Genomic DNA, 16,395 nt, shown 5'->3' on the forward strand with positions numbered 1-16,395 from the left:
CTGTATACAACTTTTCTCAAATAAGTTGCAAAAATTTCTCCATGATGTTAAATAGCCTTTGAAAACTTACGGTTTGCTGGTTCCAGAGGTTGTATCATAATTATCACCCTATTACTGGTCACCTTAAATATGCCTACTAGAACTGAGTACAAGCTTCGCGGTGGGTCTGTTTAATACAATGCGATTACTGATTTCAAATCCTAGACTCCGTATTTCCATTAATGGGGCCTAGAATCATGAAGCCCTTCTCTCAGTTTTTAAAAGGATTCTTCATTTTTTTATTTGCTGAAAAAAACGAAAGCACCCTTCTACTTCTGGCAATATGGTGACCCAGATCCTCTTAGGAGGCCCTCTCACTGTAACTAAATTATTATAAACGTACCTTTTAACGCACCTTTTAAGCCTGATAGAATGAAAGGAAAATCCCCAACAAGCAATCCTCCCCAACTCACCCGCCAAAAGGAATGGCAAATCTAAAGCAACTCTGCAAGAGAACTTAAAAACCTGGGTGGCCCTAGAGGCAAGTACTGCCGTCTACTCAGTAATGGGAGACAGTGTCTTAGGGCAGCTGAACATGAAATGCCTCCATGAAGTAGGGATCCTTAAAGGCCCCCTGTCAAGAGGCTGGGAGAAAATCCATCTGCCAGCAAAGAGAGGTTCCCAGAAGGTAGGCAGGTCTTTCACGCACAGCTACTAGAGGAAAATCATTGTAAGGATGATGGTCTTCGGTGAGGATTTGGAACTATGAGCCTGTTTCAAATAGGTCTGAGTAAAATTTACAAAACTCAAAACCAAGAAATTGATTTACAATGGTGTCAAGTTGGTGGCATCCCAGGGGCTTGGCAACAATTCAGCCTCTCAGGAGGAAGTATCCAGTTTTCCCACAGATTAAAGTAAAACAAACCCAAACAAACAAAAAATATACATATATAAATACATAAATAAATAATAGTGCCATGAAAAATAAAATGCTAGGAAAAAAGATTTAGAATCCCAACACCTTCAGACACTGGAATTACTGTATTTTGAAGGCAAAGCAATCATACAGATGTGTATAAAGAAAAAGTGAACTCAAACAGGAAACGACTATTTTAAAATGATCAAATTTTAGGAGAAACTAAGTCAGTCCTTCAGAAATGTATAATAAATGAAACTAAAAACTCAATGGATGCTAATACTAAACAGAAGATTAGATCGAACTGAAGCTTTAATAAACTGGAAGACATATCTGAAGACCACGCCCAGAATGCAGCAGAGACAAGGAGAGGAAAAATAGAAGACAGAGATGAAAAGACTTAAAAGATGTGAAATGGAATGACCCAATGCATCTCATCAGAGCTCGAGAACGAAAGAAAGATCAGGAGGAAGGAATTCATCCAGAAGAAAGGTCTGAGATTTAAGAAGGATTGGTGCACAGAGAAACTGCTAAGCTTCTAGGTGTATCTAAACAAACACTAAAAAACAGCGTCTACTATGTGAGGTTAATTAAAAAGGCAATTAAAACAGCAGCACAAACTGGGAGTGGGACGAGATCAGAGTTACCAGAGTTCTGGTAAAGTGCTGTTCTTCTAGTCAGGAGAAGGATTAAGAGATTGATTAGCCTTAAGTTGTAAGTGAATATGCAAAGTGTCAAGGGTAAATACTACATGAACAGAAATTAGGGTCACAGTTTCAAACTAGTAGAAGAAAAAAATGGAGAAAATAAACAAAAAATATATGTAAAGAGACATCAAAAAGTGAGATGACTAGCAGGCACAAAGACAACAAAAGGAAGTCTGAACTCATCAACAATCATAAACATAAGCGACTGAAGCCTCCAGTTAAAGTTAGATAATCAACTAGATTTAAAACAACCACCTTATACTATTTACAAGACATAAAGCATAAAAATACACAAAAATTGAAAATTCATTTTAAAAAAGGTTAGGATAGTTACAGGAGGGGGAGCAGGGCGCTCTGCCTGAGAGGGATGCGGTGGGCTCCTGAGGCGCTGGCAGTGCTTCATTTCCTGACTCACTGACTTTCTAATAACTTCAGCTACACATTTATGTTTTACGCATTTTTCTGAATATTCTGTAATGTGTTAAAACATTTTGTAAAATATATGCTAACTAGAAATACTTCTAACAAAACAAGTAAAAGAACTTGAAGAAAACTTTTAAGTTTATTTTAAAAAATACTGGAAAACCACTGGAAAAAAGTAAATGAAGGCACCGTGTTCATAAATTAGAAGGTTCAGTATTAGAGACATTAGTTCTTAAAACGATCTATAAGCTCAGTGTGATCTCACTCAAAATTCAATAGGACTTTTCAAGCTAACTTGGTAAGCTTTTCCTAAAACTTGCATGGCTCAGAAGTCAAGACCATCCTAGGAAAGTAAGACAGGAGGGAAAGTGTAATCTGTTCTACCAAATGTAAAAGTTCATTACTGAGTTACAGTAATCGAGAAACTGTCATTAGAAATTTGATATATGACAGGAGTAACAGTGCCAATCAGTGGAGGAAAGGATGATTTTTAATTTTTGGACAATTGGTTAAATAAATGAAGGGGGAGGGATGGTTCCTTCCCTCATAGCATATACCAAGATAAAATCTAGATGAATTAACCTACACAGGATGATACTATACATAGAAAATCCTACCGACGCCAGCAGAAAACTATTAGAACTCATTAATGAATTTGGTAAAGTTGCAGGATACAAAATTAATAAACTGAAGTCTGTTGCATTCTATACACTAACAATGAGTTATCAGAAACAGAAATTAAGGAAGCAATCCCATCTCCTATCACATCAAAAAGAGTAACATAGCTAGGAATAAACCTACCTATGGAGGTAAGAGACCTGTATTCCAAAAACTATGAGACACTGATGAAAGAAAATGAAGACAACACAAATGGAAAGACAGACCATTTTCCTGGGTTGGAAGACTCAATACTGTTAAAATGACCATGCTGCCCAAGGCAATCTACAGACTCAGTGCCAGCCCTATCAAATTACCAGTGGCATCTTTCACAGAACTAGAACAAAAAATCTTTAAATTTGTATGGAAACAAGAAAAGACACCAAGTAGCCAAAACAATCTCAAAAAAGAAGGAGCTGGAGGAACTACGCTCTCCGACTTCAGACTACACTGCGGAAATCACAGCAGCATGGAACAGGCACAGAAACAGACACACAGATCAGTGGAACAGGACAGAAAGCCCAGCAATAAACCCATGCGCTTACAGGCAGTTCATCCACGTCAAAAGAGGCAAAGATACACAACAGAGAAAAGACAATCTCTTCAATAAGTGGTGCTGGGAAAACTGGACAGCTATATGTCAAAGAGTGACATTAGGACAGTCTCTAATACCATACACAAAAGTAAACTCAAAACAGGTTAAAACCTAAATGTAAGACTAGATAATATAAAACTCCTAGAGGAAAGCACAGGCAGAGAGAGCACTCTGACATAAATCACAGCAATCGGGGGAGGGGGGTCTTTCTCCTAGATTAATGGAAATAAAAGCAAAAATAAACAAATGGGACCTAATCAAACTAACAAAAGCTTATGCACAGCAAAGGAAACCATCAACAAAATGAAAAGACAACCTATGGACTGGGATAAAATATTTGCAAATGATGCAAAACCAACAAGGGATTAATTTCCAAAATACACAGATAGCTCATACAGCTTAATATCAAAAAATCAAAACCACCCAATCCAAAAATGGGCAGAAGATCTAAATAGACATTTCCCCAAAGAAGACATACAAATGGCCAAGAGGCACACAACAAGATGCTCGACATTGCTAATTATCAGAGAAATGCAAATCAAAACTACAATGAGGTTATCACCTCACACGAGTCAGAATGGCCATCATCAAAAAGTCTACAAATAATAAATGCAGGAGACTGTGGAGAAAAGGAAACCCTTCTACATTGTTGGTGGGAATGTAAATTGGTGCAGCCACTATGGAGAACTGTATGGAGGTCCCTTAGAAAAATAAAAGCAGACTTACCATATGATCCAGCAATCCCACTCCTGGTCACATACCTGGAAAAGATGAGAACTAATTCAAAAAGATATATGCACTGCAATGTTCACAGCAGCAATATTTACAATAGCCAAGACATGGAAGCAACCTAAATGTCCACCAACAGGTGAATGGATAAAGCAGATGTGGTTTGTGTGTGTATGTATCTATAGGTAGATACATATAGATACAAACGTGCGCGCGCACACACACAATGGAATATTACTCAGCCATAAAAAGGAATGAAATAATGCCATTTGCAGCAATATGAGAGATCATACTAAGCAAAGTAAGTCAGAGAAAGACAAATATGGTATCACTAATATGTGGAATCTAAAATAATTATATAGATGAACTTACTTACAAAACAGAAATAGACTCAGAGAAAACAAACTTATGGTTACCAAAGGGGAAAAGGGGGTAGGGATATAGTAGGAGTTTGGGATAAACAGATACAAAGTACTACATATAAAATAACAAGAACCTACTGTATAGCACAAGGAACTATATTCAGTATCTTGTAATAACATATAATGGAAAATAATCTGAAAAAGTAAATATAACTGAATCACTTTGTCATATACCTGAAACTAACACAATGTTGTAGATCAACTATACTTCAAAAAAAAAAAAACCCTACATGTGAAAGGCAAAACTGTAACACTTTTAGAATACAGAATATCATCTTTACTTTGAATCAAGGAAGAATTTCTTAAACTAGATAGAACATTAAATACGAAAGATTGATCAATCTACATTAAAATGAACTATTCATCAAAAGATATCATAGATAAATTGAAAGAACTGAGACTAGCAACACATAAAACTGACAAAGGATTAGTATGGTAGGCGGCCTCCAAGATGGCCCCAGATGTTCCAGGCCATCTGCTATTCACACCCTTGTGTTGCCCCCTCCTATAGTACCAGGGTTGGTTTGCACCACCAAGTGCATAGGGCAGAAGCAACGGTATTCACATCTGAGATTAGGTTATAAAAGACTACAGATTCCATCCTGAGTTTTTCTCTCTTGGATCACGATATGGGGGAAGCAAGATGCCACATTATGAACATCCCCACGAAGAGGTGCACGTGGCAAGGAACTGAGGCCTGCCAACAATCACATGAATGATCCAGGAAGCAGACTCTTCAGCCTCAGTCAAAGCTTTGAGATGACTGCAATCTTCTGGGAAACTGTGAGTCAAAGAGACCAGCTGTGTTACACAGCAAGAGGTAAGTAATACTATTAGCATACTTAACACGTGAAGAACTGCCCTGAATAAACATGGAAAGACAACCAACCAAAGACAGGCACACGATACAGGTTTTTCATAGAAAAACAAACACAAATGGTAAACATGAAAAGATGTTCAACTTCACCAATAATCATGGAAAAGGAAATTAACACTACAATGAAATGCTACTTTACATCCACTGAACTGACAAAAATTGAGAAGTCTTACTCTTAAGTTGTTGGCCAGGATATGAAGCATAAAATAACCTTTATACATAACTTGTAGGTGGGTAAAAATGGGACAATCACTTTTAAGGAGAAAATGTGGCATTACCTTTTTAAACTGAAGATAAATATAACCCACAACTTAGCAATTCCACTCTGAAATAGAGACCTTACAGAAACTCTTGTATCAGTAAATATGCACACGGATGTGCATAAAGAGCACGGTTTATGCTAGCAAAATTCAGGAAAAAACCCAAATGTCCATCAACAGGAGAATGGATAAATTCTGTATATTTATATAATGGAATACTATACATAGTAAAATGAACTATGCATAAACATGAATAAATCTCAGAATACTGTTGCATTAAAAAAGCAAGTCTCAGAAGATAGCACGCAATATTCAAAGTACTTAACAACTGGGATGTTAATAATACAGTTACACGTGAACCAGTAAATTAATACACAAATCAATGCACAAACAAGTAAAAATAATCCATGTTATTCTTTAAATAAACTATGTAATAAAACTTTAACAGGTAATTAAAGTAGATCATTCATGAGTCATTAAAATTTCCAAATAATTTGAACAGCTGGGTTGGTATAATGTTTTGTTTGACATGGCCGTCACCAGGTACTATATATACAAACTACTATACATAAAATAAACAAGAACCCACTGTATAGCACAAGGATTGCCCCTATGCTTTACAATAGGGCGGCAGACTCTTCCAATGACTTCCCCCATTCAGTCACTAGTCATTAATTTACTAATGTGCTGTCTGGCACCTAAAGAGAAAGGACGTGCAACTGATCCCCATCTCACCTCATGGAACAAAACAGTACCATCTGGAGGCAGGCTACATGCCAAGAGCCAGCGGTAAGAGCTCCCAGCTAGAGGAAAGAGAGTGGAGAAGGTGGGGAAGAGGGAGCAAGCTGGGTGGGGACTGGCGACTTGGCTGCCAGAACTGGGAGCTCGTGTTTTAAGTCTGTCTCATTCCACACCCAAGGCTGACCCCTACACTGGCCAACGAGGAAACAAACAATGACTGGGTGGTGACAATTATGATCCAGGACAAAGACAGAAAGAGAAAGTGGGGAGAATAAAAACAAACTGAGCGAGTCTACCAGGGTTTGTGCGGGCCCTGGGCCAAGCAGCCTGGTCTGCCCAGGCAAGGGAGAGAGAAAGTGGGTCGGAAGAGGTGAGAGGGCGGAGGGAGCAATACTTCTGAAACCAGCCAAAGAAAGAGAGGGTAACAGAACAGGAGTTGTGCTGCCCCTCGCCACACTCTCCCGGGTTCTAGCCGAAGTTTGCCAGCATCCCTCTCCTCACACCTCTTCAATACACAAGGCACGTTACCTTCCACAGCGGAGGAAGTGGCCAAATAAAACCAAACTGAAAAAGCCATCTAAAGGGCCATTACTGCACCACGGGGCTACGTCCTCCAACGCCTGTGTCTACTCACACTCCCCTCCAGTCTCCCCAGCTACTGCAGAGCTTCGACGCATCTCCCCCCACCCCCCGTGAGCAGGATGAGGTAACTTCTTCAGAAGACGAACAGAGGGGGAGTCTTTCTCAGCTTAGCTGCCCCAGTCCCTCTCCAGTCAAGAAGGGGCTTAACAAACCAAGCAGGTTCCCCAGCACCTGGAACAATAGTCGGTCGACGTAAGCCCGTCAGCTCTGTCCGCAGGGTTCGAGCCAGGAGCGGGTTCCCACAGCGCCATGTGCGGGTCCTGAGACAAACCACATGCGCTGGAACTCTCATGACTAACGAGCTCTACCACTTCTCAGAATCATTCTTTACCAAGCAGTACGGACACATACAGCAGTAACTGGCCGTACTGGTGCGCACGGGCTGAAAGCCAGCCCTTCTCAGAGCAGAGAATGACACCATCTTTACAGAGCTCAAAAACACAGAAAGCTACTCAGATCTAGAAAAAAATACTCATGTGAGAAAATGAAGAAAAACAAAATAATAAACATAAAACTCAGGATAATAGTTATCTTTGATGGACATGGCAATTTTCTATTTCTTAAGGAGAGTGATAGATTTACATTCATTTTATTACGGTTCATGACATACATATGTTTTCCATGAGAAATTCTCCTCGAGGTTGACATTCTGGGTTACCGAATCAGCTCGTTCCAAGCTCACATTCTCTACAACAATACTGTCACAATGCTATCTCACACAAAAATGAGCAAGAAATGTTATCAGTTACTGAAATCGAGCTGAAACCAGCACAATTACGTCTGCAGAGTCCCCGTCTGCATCTACAGGAAGGAATGACACTAACTTGAATTATTCTTCAGACCTGGGTCAGTTGCCCATTGCATTTTCTCCTAAATGCTGACAAAATTATCTAGTACTTTTAAAAGCTGTCAAAGTTCCTAGAATTTACTCTTCCAAATTTGTATTTTCCCATCCCATAATCTTTCGGCATCTCTTATACCTTCTACAGCTTCTTAGGTTACAGGCAATGACTATGGTCAGGAGTATACCTGGTCCCAGCTGTACGAGCTCCCTGAAGTAGGTTTGGTGTTTTTTTTTAGTATTTTTTCACCTAAACTAATATCTTCTTCACAAAGAAAACCTACCCTTCCCAGCAAGTCTGAGGATCCTTTCTCCTTTTGTTAATGTCACGACGGAGTTACTGCTCCCCACCAACCAAGCCAGGTCTGACTTCCCTGACAGTTCAGCTAGTAAGGCCTTTTCACTGTTGAGTTTTTGGCTGACACTGTTTTCTTGCTATTTTGCTTTGTATGTGCCCCTGCTTTCAAGCTTGGCACAGATTTCTAAACTTCCATCTCATCAACTGCAACCCCTCATTGTTGAGGATCAGCCCTGAGTTTCACTTCCTTTTAGGGTTTCTAGAAGTTACCAGTCAGACTTTCATATCTGCCCTTTTAACAAGGTGAATATTCTGAAATTAAGACTTCTAAAATCACAGATGTGACGCTAATTGTGGCAAACACCCTATTTCCATGTTTTGAAACACCAGGAAGACACGAGCACTCTGACTGACCAGGGCCTCAAGCAGAAGCACAGGAAACGCTGAGCAGCTGCAGCACGAGCAAGCCCAGCAGTGCAGGGACGGTTCTTACAGATGCAGAGAACAAGCTGGTATAAAAGGAAAGTCCCTGTAACACAACCACTGTATAACAAAGACAAAACATCCAAAGTATTATCTCAACTTGAATTTAAAGAAACAGCTAACGTTTTTCCCTTTAGGAAAGCTTGAAAGGAACTAAAAACAGAATAAAATTTTCAAAACTGCTTTGCAAAGAAGGTTGCCCATCATAGATGCCTCCACTTACAGAACGTGGTCCTCTACTTTGTATTACCTGGAATTGAGCACACTCAAGAACAAAATCATTACATCTCTTTTAGTTCACAAAGCAATAAGAGATAACACTATACAGCTTAACTGACCATGAAAAGACTGTTTTATTCCATGAAAATATTCTCAACAGAGAACACTATCTTAAACAAAGCATTTACCATTAAGAAATCAACATGTGCACAAAAAGAGTAAAAATTACTGAAAAATTAAAGATTTCTTTTGGACAATTCACATGTTCAAACTTTAAGAATGATTTAGATTGTGCAAGTACAAATGTCTTTCCTATTGTAGTAACCCACGTACAGGCTGCACCATTCCACGAGAAGGAACTTGCCTCCCACGAAAACAAATCCTGCTTTTAGAAAAACAAACAGTAGCTTGAAAAGAACAGTTAGTCCTTACAAGAAAGCTTAAACTTTGCCCTCTGTGGCTGTTGGCCAAAAAAACACAAGCACTTCAGGCTTTGTACAGAAGACAAACACAGCCAGATCACATTTCCTCTTCGCTGCTAACCTTTAAAACAAAAATAGCACTGGATTTTAAAACTACCTTATGTAATCTGTCAGTATTGAATAATGTCACATTATATAAATAACCCTGTAACGAGATTCAAAATCTAAACTTCATAGTTTACTAGCCTTAAAGGTAATACACTATATGTCAGCTGTGTAACGGGGGTACTTGGTCTTACGAAGGCATTAACTTTCACACAACTGTCATTCAGCTTTAGTATAACCGGTAGTACAATTCAAATAACACTGGGAAAAATTATTAAAGCAGTCACACAGCTTCTAAAATATTGCTTAAAATCCAATAATACACAGACCATTTCACATTCTCTTTCTTCCCTCAAAACAGTAAAGAACCAAATTAATGAAGTTTCCATGTTACAAACATCCCCGCCCCACCCCCACCCCCTCCCTGTTAACCACCACTAAGAAATTAGTCACGATCCAAGTCATTAACAGGATCACAAATGCGAGGCGGGACAACATGAGCATTAAGGGCGCTGATGACAATTATATTTACAAGTATAAACATACAGAAATTCCCATTTTACAAGTAAAAGTGCACACAGATCATTACAAAGGTTCACTAAATTTTATCCGGATCAAACAAAACCATCACTTGGAAGCAGACTGTCACATAATAATTGAGAACATGGTAACTCAAAAAGACAGTGGGGAAAGGTCCACAGAACTTCTCTTAAGAACACTAAGTAAAGTAAAATGGACTCGGATGTGTCTGTAGTTTGAGGCATAAATCTGAAGACGCACCATCGAACATGGCAGAGCTCTCAAAGCCGCCTAGCAGGGTTGTGCTGGCAGCTGCGGCAGCTCCGCCAAGTTAAAGGAGGTCACACTGAGCTGACACGAAGCCCTCTGTGGGACGCTGCAGCGGTAGTGTTGGCAATCAGCAGGTTCAGGCACTCTAGTTTAAGGCAGCGTTTGAATGGAAGCAGCTGACTTCTGACAACAGTCCTTTGTCTTGAGGTGGTGAGCGTCTCCTGTGTTTATTACGCCAGGATTTCAGTGCTGACCAGAGATTCTTCCCAGACTGAGGTGCTGAAGATGTATCACGTTTCAGGGTTCTTTCAACAGGGCCGTAGGCTAGAGCAGAGATGTCTCCTTTTTCTGGTCATAAATTCTTCGGGTTCACAAACTACTTCTTCATAATGCCAAAACTGGAGTGTTTTGCAGGGGGAAGTTACAGCAGCACACACAAGTACTAGGATGAAACATTAGTGCTGGAGATGTCTGACAGAGTGACTTGCACCACAAACGTGAACAAAACGAAGGCTTTGACAAGAACAAGGGATTATAAAGACATGCCTGAAAAATCTACACCCGGTCACTCTAGACATGCAACAGGATGTTAAGCAAGCACAGAGGTGGCGCAGGCAGACACTGACAAATGGCAAGGATTCTAACAGACAATGGGTCTAAAAGCCAATTAAAGCAGAGCTGGGAGAGAGGCAGTCCTGCTGGGACAGCCAAATGTAAGACAAATTTAATGACAGCTCTACATTCTTTCTGATTTGGATATCAGTAAAATAAATGGAAAAAAGGCTGGCTACTGTTGCTTTTTTCCCTTTATATGAACAACTGTGAACAATGAATTTAAGGGTCGGTATTACAATGATTTTTTAAAACAATGTACGGAAATGCTAATGAAGTTAGTAAAAAATAATCATGTCTGCATGCACTCATGCAACTTGCTTCTCTCACTCTCTCTTTGAGCCTGACAACTCTAATACCCTCCCCCCAAGAGCAGCTGCATGTAACCTCCTTCAACATCTTGCCCATTTCCTCAGAAACCCTCTTCAGGAACCTGCAGTCCAGGAGGAAAAAGAAAAGAACAATTACTGAAGACCTTTGGTAAGACCAAAGTGGGTGTTCAGTTTAAAGTGTCCGTCTCAAATGTCTCTAAAAATCATTTTATAGTCAGCTATTAAAAACACCAGAAATTTTTGGAATATGAACAAAATTAAGGACCAGTCTCATCTCTTAACTGCTTCCTCACTTTACCTCCCCACACAACTAGCACTGTGCAAGTCTTGCCTGTACAGTGTTTCCAACAAATGCTTATTTAAATTAATTGGAAAAAATATCCTAATAATTGATGATTTGGCTAAAATGAGGAAATACCCTCCATGATAGTACAGATATATTCCTAAAACCCAGTAAGTCAAAAAAAAGCTGTTTTTCTTTCAAAGTAAAATTTGCCAGTCCTTCCCCTCCAGGCAAGGTTTCCTCTATCTCAGTTTTTGACGAATCTATTTTCCTATGTACAATTGCTAAATGCTAATGTCACTCAAGTGATATTTCCCAAGACGTTTCAAGATGAAAAGTACAAGCATTAATTTGGAAGTAAGGCTGTACATTACTGAAAATTACTACAAAACCTGAAGACATCTTAGGGTCTCCAAAGAAAGTCATCTTATTTGCTTAAGTGGTTTACTCTGCAGGTCTCCAGGTCACCCTACTACTGAAACAGGCTGTGTGCTACACGCCTGTTTTCTTCCTTCAGGAAACCAAAGTTAATAACAGGGAGAAAAATGAAAATGACTATTTTACCCAGATAGCCAACTATTTTTACTTTTCTTCCTAGAAACTGTAGCTAAAAATTCAAACTCCTAGACCAAACCACTCTTTTGGGTATCAGCTTTTACAGCATTTCAGAGCAGTTGTACTTATTTGAATTCACTACAGTCACTGTTACTTCCTGAAGCAACATGCAGGGGGCTGGCTGGCGAGCTTTCTATCTACGGATTCCTGCCCAACAGATCAAATTCTACGATTTATAAGGCAGAAAAACACAAATCCTTCACACAGACTTAAGCAGGACATAAAGCAAAAGGCATCAATTAAGCTTCACACCAACATCACGCAAATGGTAAAGCATCACGAGAACAGTTTCTTGTGGTAATATTCACACCTCTAAGATTGAGCCTGTACTCAGCTCACATAGTGAACAGTAAATCTTGGATGCCTTAAAACGTTTGTTTTCCCACCCGTTGAACATGTCTTCATTTTATGTTATCATTCCTATGTCACACATGTTACAAAGCTGCCTGGTTAGTTTAGATGTAAGTTACTGCACCTTTACTGTTTTTCTCTAGAGTTACATCTATGTACGATGTGGGAACGTAGCCTTCTTCACCGTTCTGTCTCCGAGCTCTTGTCCATCCATCACCTTTGTCCTCCTCAATGATGTATAGAACTTCACCTTCCTTCATTGCCAGAGTACCTTCATTATGTCCTGAATGAGAGTTTTCATAGCACAAGCATAATTTAAGCATAGCAATAATTTGGAATACAAGTTACAAATGCAACACAACACGAAACCCTACTAGACTTCAGTGTATGTAGAACCATGAGCCCACCGACTCTCCTCAGCTGAACAGAAGTCTATGGCGCTCTGCAGTCTGCCAAACACCTTCGCACGCCGAAGCTGCACAGCACCGCCTCACGGCGGCATGACTGGCAGCGCCACGTGGCAGATGAAGTGTCTGAGCCACAGCAACGCGGTATGATTCGACAGGGCGCTCTCCTACCTCACCCCACCAACTTCTTCCCCGAATTTGAGAGGCACTGCTATACAGAAAATTTATGAGGTTTAGATCAGGAAAATAATAACAAGACATCGAGAGGGTTGGAAGGAAGAAGGAAAGAAAATAATCTGAAGAGAGAGCAGAGAGAAAAATAAGGTTCAACTCTGCTAATGGTAGAAGCAGAGTGCTTCTCACCACAAAGCACACGCTTCCTTCAAAACGCCGTCAGCCTCAGGGCTCTCTTCCCCATCCCCAGCAATTAGCAGTGACAATTATCACAAATGAATCTTCCTTTAACATATACTAAATTCCTTCCTCACTCTACATTGCATTATAGCAAGACCTTATTTAATATTATTTTCTCTGGAAGAGGAATAACTAAAAACTACTCAATTTAAAAAACACCACAATGGACGAATGGGGAAAGACCTTACATCGTACACCATTTTAGAACAACTTCTTTGTGAAGATGTTACTCTGCTCCTCTGTAAAATGAAAGAAGGGATTTTTCAAAGTCTAAGAGAGGGAAGGGTAACAAAAGCCTGCAGCGGAGGGCCACAACGCCGTCCTCCTCTCCAGCTACCCTGGGGAAGGGACGGCAGAGTCAGAAGCTACCATGCTCTCTCTTCCCTCACCTGGAAATACGGCGCCCAGTCAGGATGTGGCGGTGGCACTCAGCCCTGCCATCTGCCTTGCGCCTGTCACTCAGTGTTAACAAGCTACAAGGAAGAGCATGAAGCGACTGCTACCTACCAGCCTTCCACTTTCTGGGTTGAGCTACATGCCCAAGAGGCTTCGACTCTGATGAGTACATCAGTAAGACTCCTGCGGGAAATTCTGTTATCAGCCAAAGTTCGTAATTAAACAATTATCTTTATTAGGATGCTGATAACACAGGTAATTTTCTTCCAGTGCCACATGGGTAAGAAAAATCTATATTTATGTTATACAGTTAAAACAAACTCACACTAATGAACTGGGATTATAATTTTCTGGCAATTAGATTTCTTATTTAGCTAAGAACACTAAAGTGCATGACTCAGCGTGTATAGATTTTAAGGAACCAATTTTATCAAATATGGTGTAATAAGAAAATCATACCATCGAAAGGGTAGATAGCTTTGCAGTGTCCAATAGCAGGCAAGGGATCATCGTCTTCAAATTCATCATCAAACTCACTGTGGTGACCATGCTGCTGGGGTGGCCCACGGACTTCTTGGTTTGCATCATCAGTGTAACTTCCCTCAGGACTGTAAAACAAAATTATCTCTGGTCAAGTATCACAAACATGAAAATTTTTTATATTATCCACAAGATGATCTCCCCAGGATCAATTCAGAGAATCAGGTATCAATGACACAGTTCTAAATTAAGCCTTTATTTTCTTAAATGTTTAAGTGTGTGTGTGTTGCTTCTAATACAAAATGCTTCTTTACTGAATTTCCTGAAATTAAAAAATTAAAAGATCACAATGTTTTAGGCATATAACATGTATTCAGTATGTACGTCCATCACTGGGTCCAGAGATAAAATGAAAAAACGTCACAGACACTTGTCGTTTATCATCCCAGATTCATCACCCCACCTTTTCCAAGAGATCCTAAAATTTCTTAGGGGACCCACCAAGTCCATGTTCAGTGCACGGGCTCAGGTGGAGTTGCTCTCTCTTGGCTCCAGAGGAGAGGGCCCATCCTAGCAAAGAACTTACACGGCCAGAGTGAGTAGCTCACTAGTATGCCTACAATCCAGTAGGATATAAGAGATGCCGAGTCTTTCACTTGGGATGGCTGAAAGAGAAGCTCCCTTCCTTTCCCACTGGACTTGAACCTGGAGAAATAGGAGCCTAGAGCTTTGGGATGATCACCACATACAGCCTTAAAATGAAGCCAACACAGTGGAAGGTAGAACTGTGAGGCAGAGAGAGACTGAGTCCTGAGGGCATCATCTGAGTTCCTAGATCAAGCGTTCCCTGATCAGCCAATAAAATCCCTTTTTAGTTTAAGCCAATATGGGTAGAGCATTCATTCTGTCACTGAAAAGCAAAAGACTCCTAGTAAAATTATTTCCCAGTTAATCATGTTAACAGGGAAGTCAGTAACTAAGAAAATCCGAAAGAGCAGGTAAATCAAAGGCATTTTCTTCTTAAAAAATGTATAATTCAAAAAGAGGGAAATGTTAATAATTTTGCTAAAGAATCAAATAACTGAGTAAGATTTTAGTGACAGGGAAACCTACATGGTGAGATTTAGCAGCACTTTCAGTTCGCCTGGAAGCCACCTTCTTAATAACACACCAGAGATTAGATTATTTTATCTAGGTTTTACCTAATAACAAAAACCAGGGTATGTGAGTATCTCTTGATATACTAATGATATGTATTCTTTCAAAAAGTAGTAACAGAGAGGAGGAGGAGGAGGAACCAACGCCTGCCAAGCACATGACATTACCAGGTATTTTACGACTAGGTGCTTTCTGTACGTTATTTCATTTATTACCAATAAGCCTGTATGACAGGCATTTTAACCTATTTTATACTTTAGGAAATTGAGACTCAGAGAGCATTAAAAATGAATCTGTTCAGATTACAATGTAACTGGGTAGTAAACCAAGATATGATATTAGATCTCTCAAAATCCTCTGTAAGGTAAATAGTAATTTGTTGGATTTTATTATGAAGGGGAAAAACATATTAAACAGAGGGAGGAAATGTCACAAATGGTATGAAAACATGGGAACTTAGCAAAATGCCTTTTGGAAGTTCCAGACCAATCTAACAATATGCATTTTTTTTCCCTTCACAAAACTTTGAGCAATTTGACAGTTAAATTCTTCTTTGGCATAAACTACCCAACTCCATCTAAACCTTAAGGAAATCTTCCCACACCCGAGGAGGCTCTGTCTCCAGACTGTTGCTCCAAGAATTTTCCAAGTTCCTACCTCTGTTTCTGGATGCATGGCAAACTAGAACTGAGCAGCAATATCTACTATAAAGAAACAAAAATTATTAAGGTTCAAATACTGAGTTATTAAAAAGCAAACCTGTTAAATTTCATATAATTCTTTTTTCCTAATTTAAGAAAAAAGAGTGATAAAAGTCTAGGGGAAAAGAAGAAATACAAATAAAATGCAAAAAATAACCTTTCTCGTCCCTGTGTTACAAGATGATTTATGTCACTGCTATGTCTTCTGTCTCCTCTCCCACCTGTTTTGCCTTCGACTTCAGAGAGCCAAGCCTTATGGAAAAAATAAGTAAAACCAAGCTCAAAAAATATTTTTAAAATCTTTTAAGATAGTTTACATTTAACATGTGCTTTTAGTTTCTGTGATTATGTAATACTTAAGAGAAGGAAAAACTTTATTCCAATTTGATCAATGATCAACTTTACAGCTGATTAAAAAAACAGTATGTTTAGTTTTACATAAAGTTTTAAGTAAGGAAAAGATTTCAATGAGGAACTAATTCTAAAGATTATATACCATAATGATACCATAAGATTATAAACTCTAAAATTAAATAAATAT

At 39.4% G+C, this 16,395-nt stretch overlaps 1 protein-coding gene across 4 annotated transcripts in view; it reads right to left on the reverse strand.

Moving 5' to 3' along the window:
* Positions 1-4,015: 4,015 nt before the first annotated feature.
* FNBP1L (formin binding protein 1 like) overlaps positions 4,016-16,395 on the reverse strand; it is a 101,848-nt gene continuing 89,468 nt past the window's right edge. For 2 of the 4 annotated variants that reach the window (XM_006197329.4, XM_072968193.1), the window contains 3 exons: positions 16,012-16,106; positions 13,975-14,123; positions 7,522-12,581 (listed from right to left, as the gene is read on the reverse strand). In XM_006197329.4, coding sequence (XP_006197391.2) covers positions 12,403-12,581; positions 13,975-14,123; positions 16,012-16,106 — 423 coding nt within the window. In that variant the 3' untranslated portion in view covers positions 7,522-12,402. Of the gene's footprint in view, positions 4,039-7,521; positions 12,582-13,974; positions 14,124-16,011; positions 16,107-16,395 lie in introns of those variants that run through there. The other 2 variants (XM_072968192.1, XM_006197330.4) reach the window with 2 other exon arrangements.

Source organism: Vicugna pacos, chromosome 9, assembly GCF_048564905.1.
Source record: "Vicugna pacos chromosome 9, VicPac4, whole genome shotgun sequence".
Lineage (NCBI taxonomy): Eukaryota > Metazoa > Chordata > Mammalia > Artiodactyla > Camelidae > Vicugna > Vicugna pacos.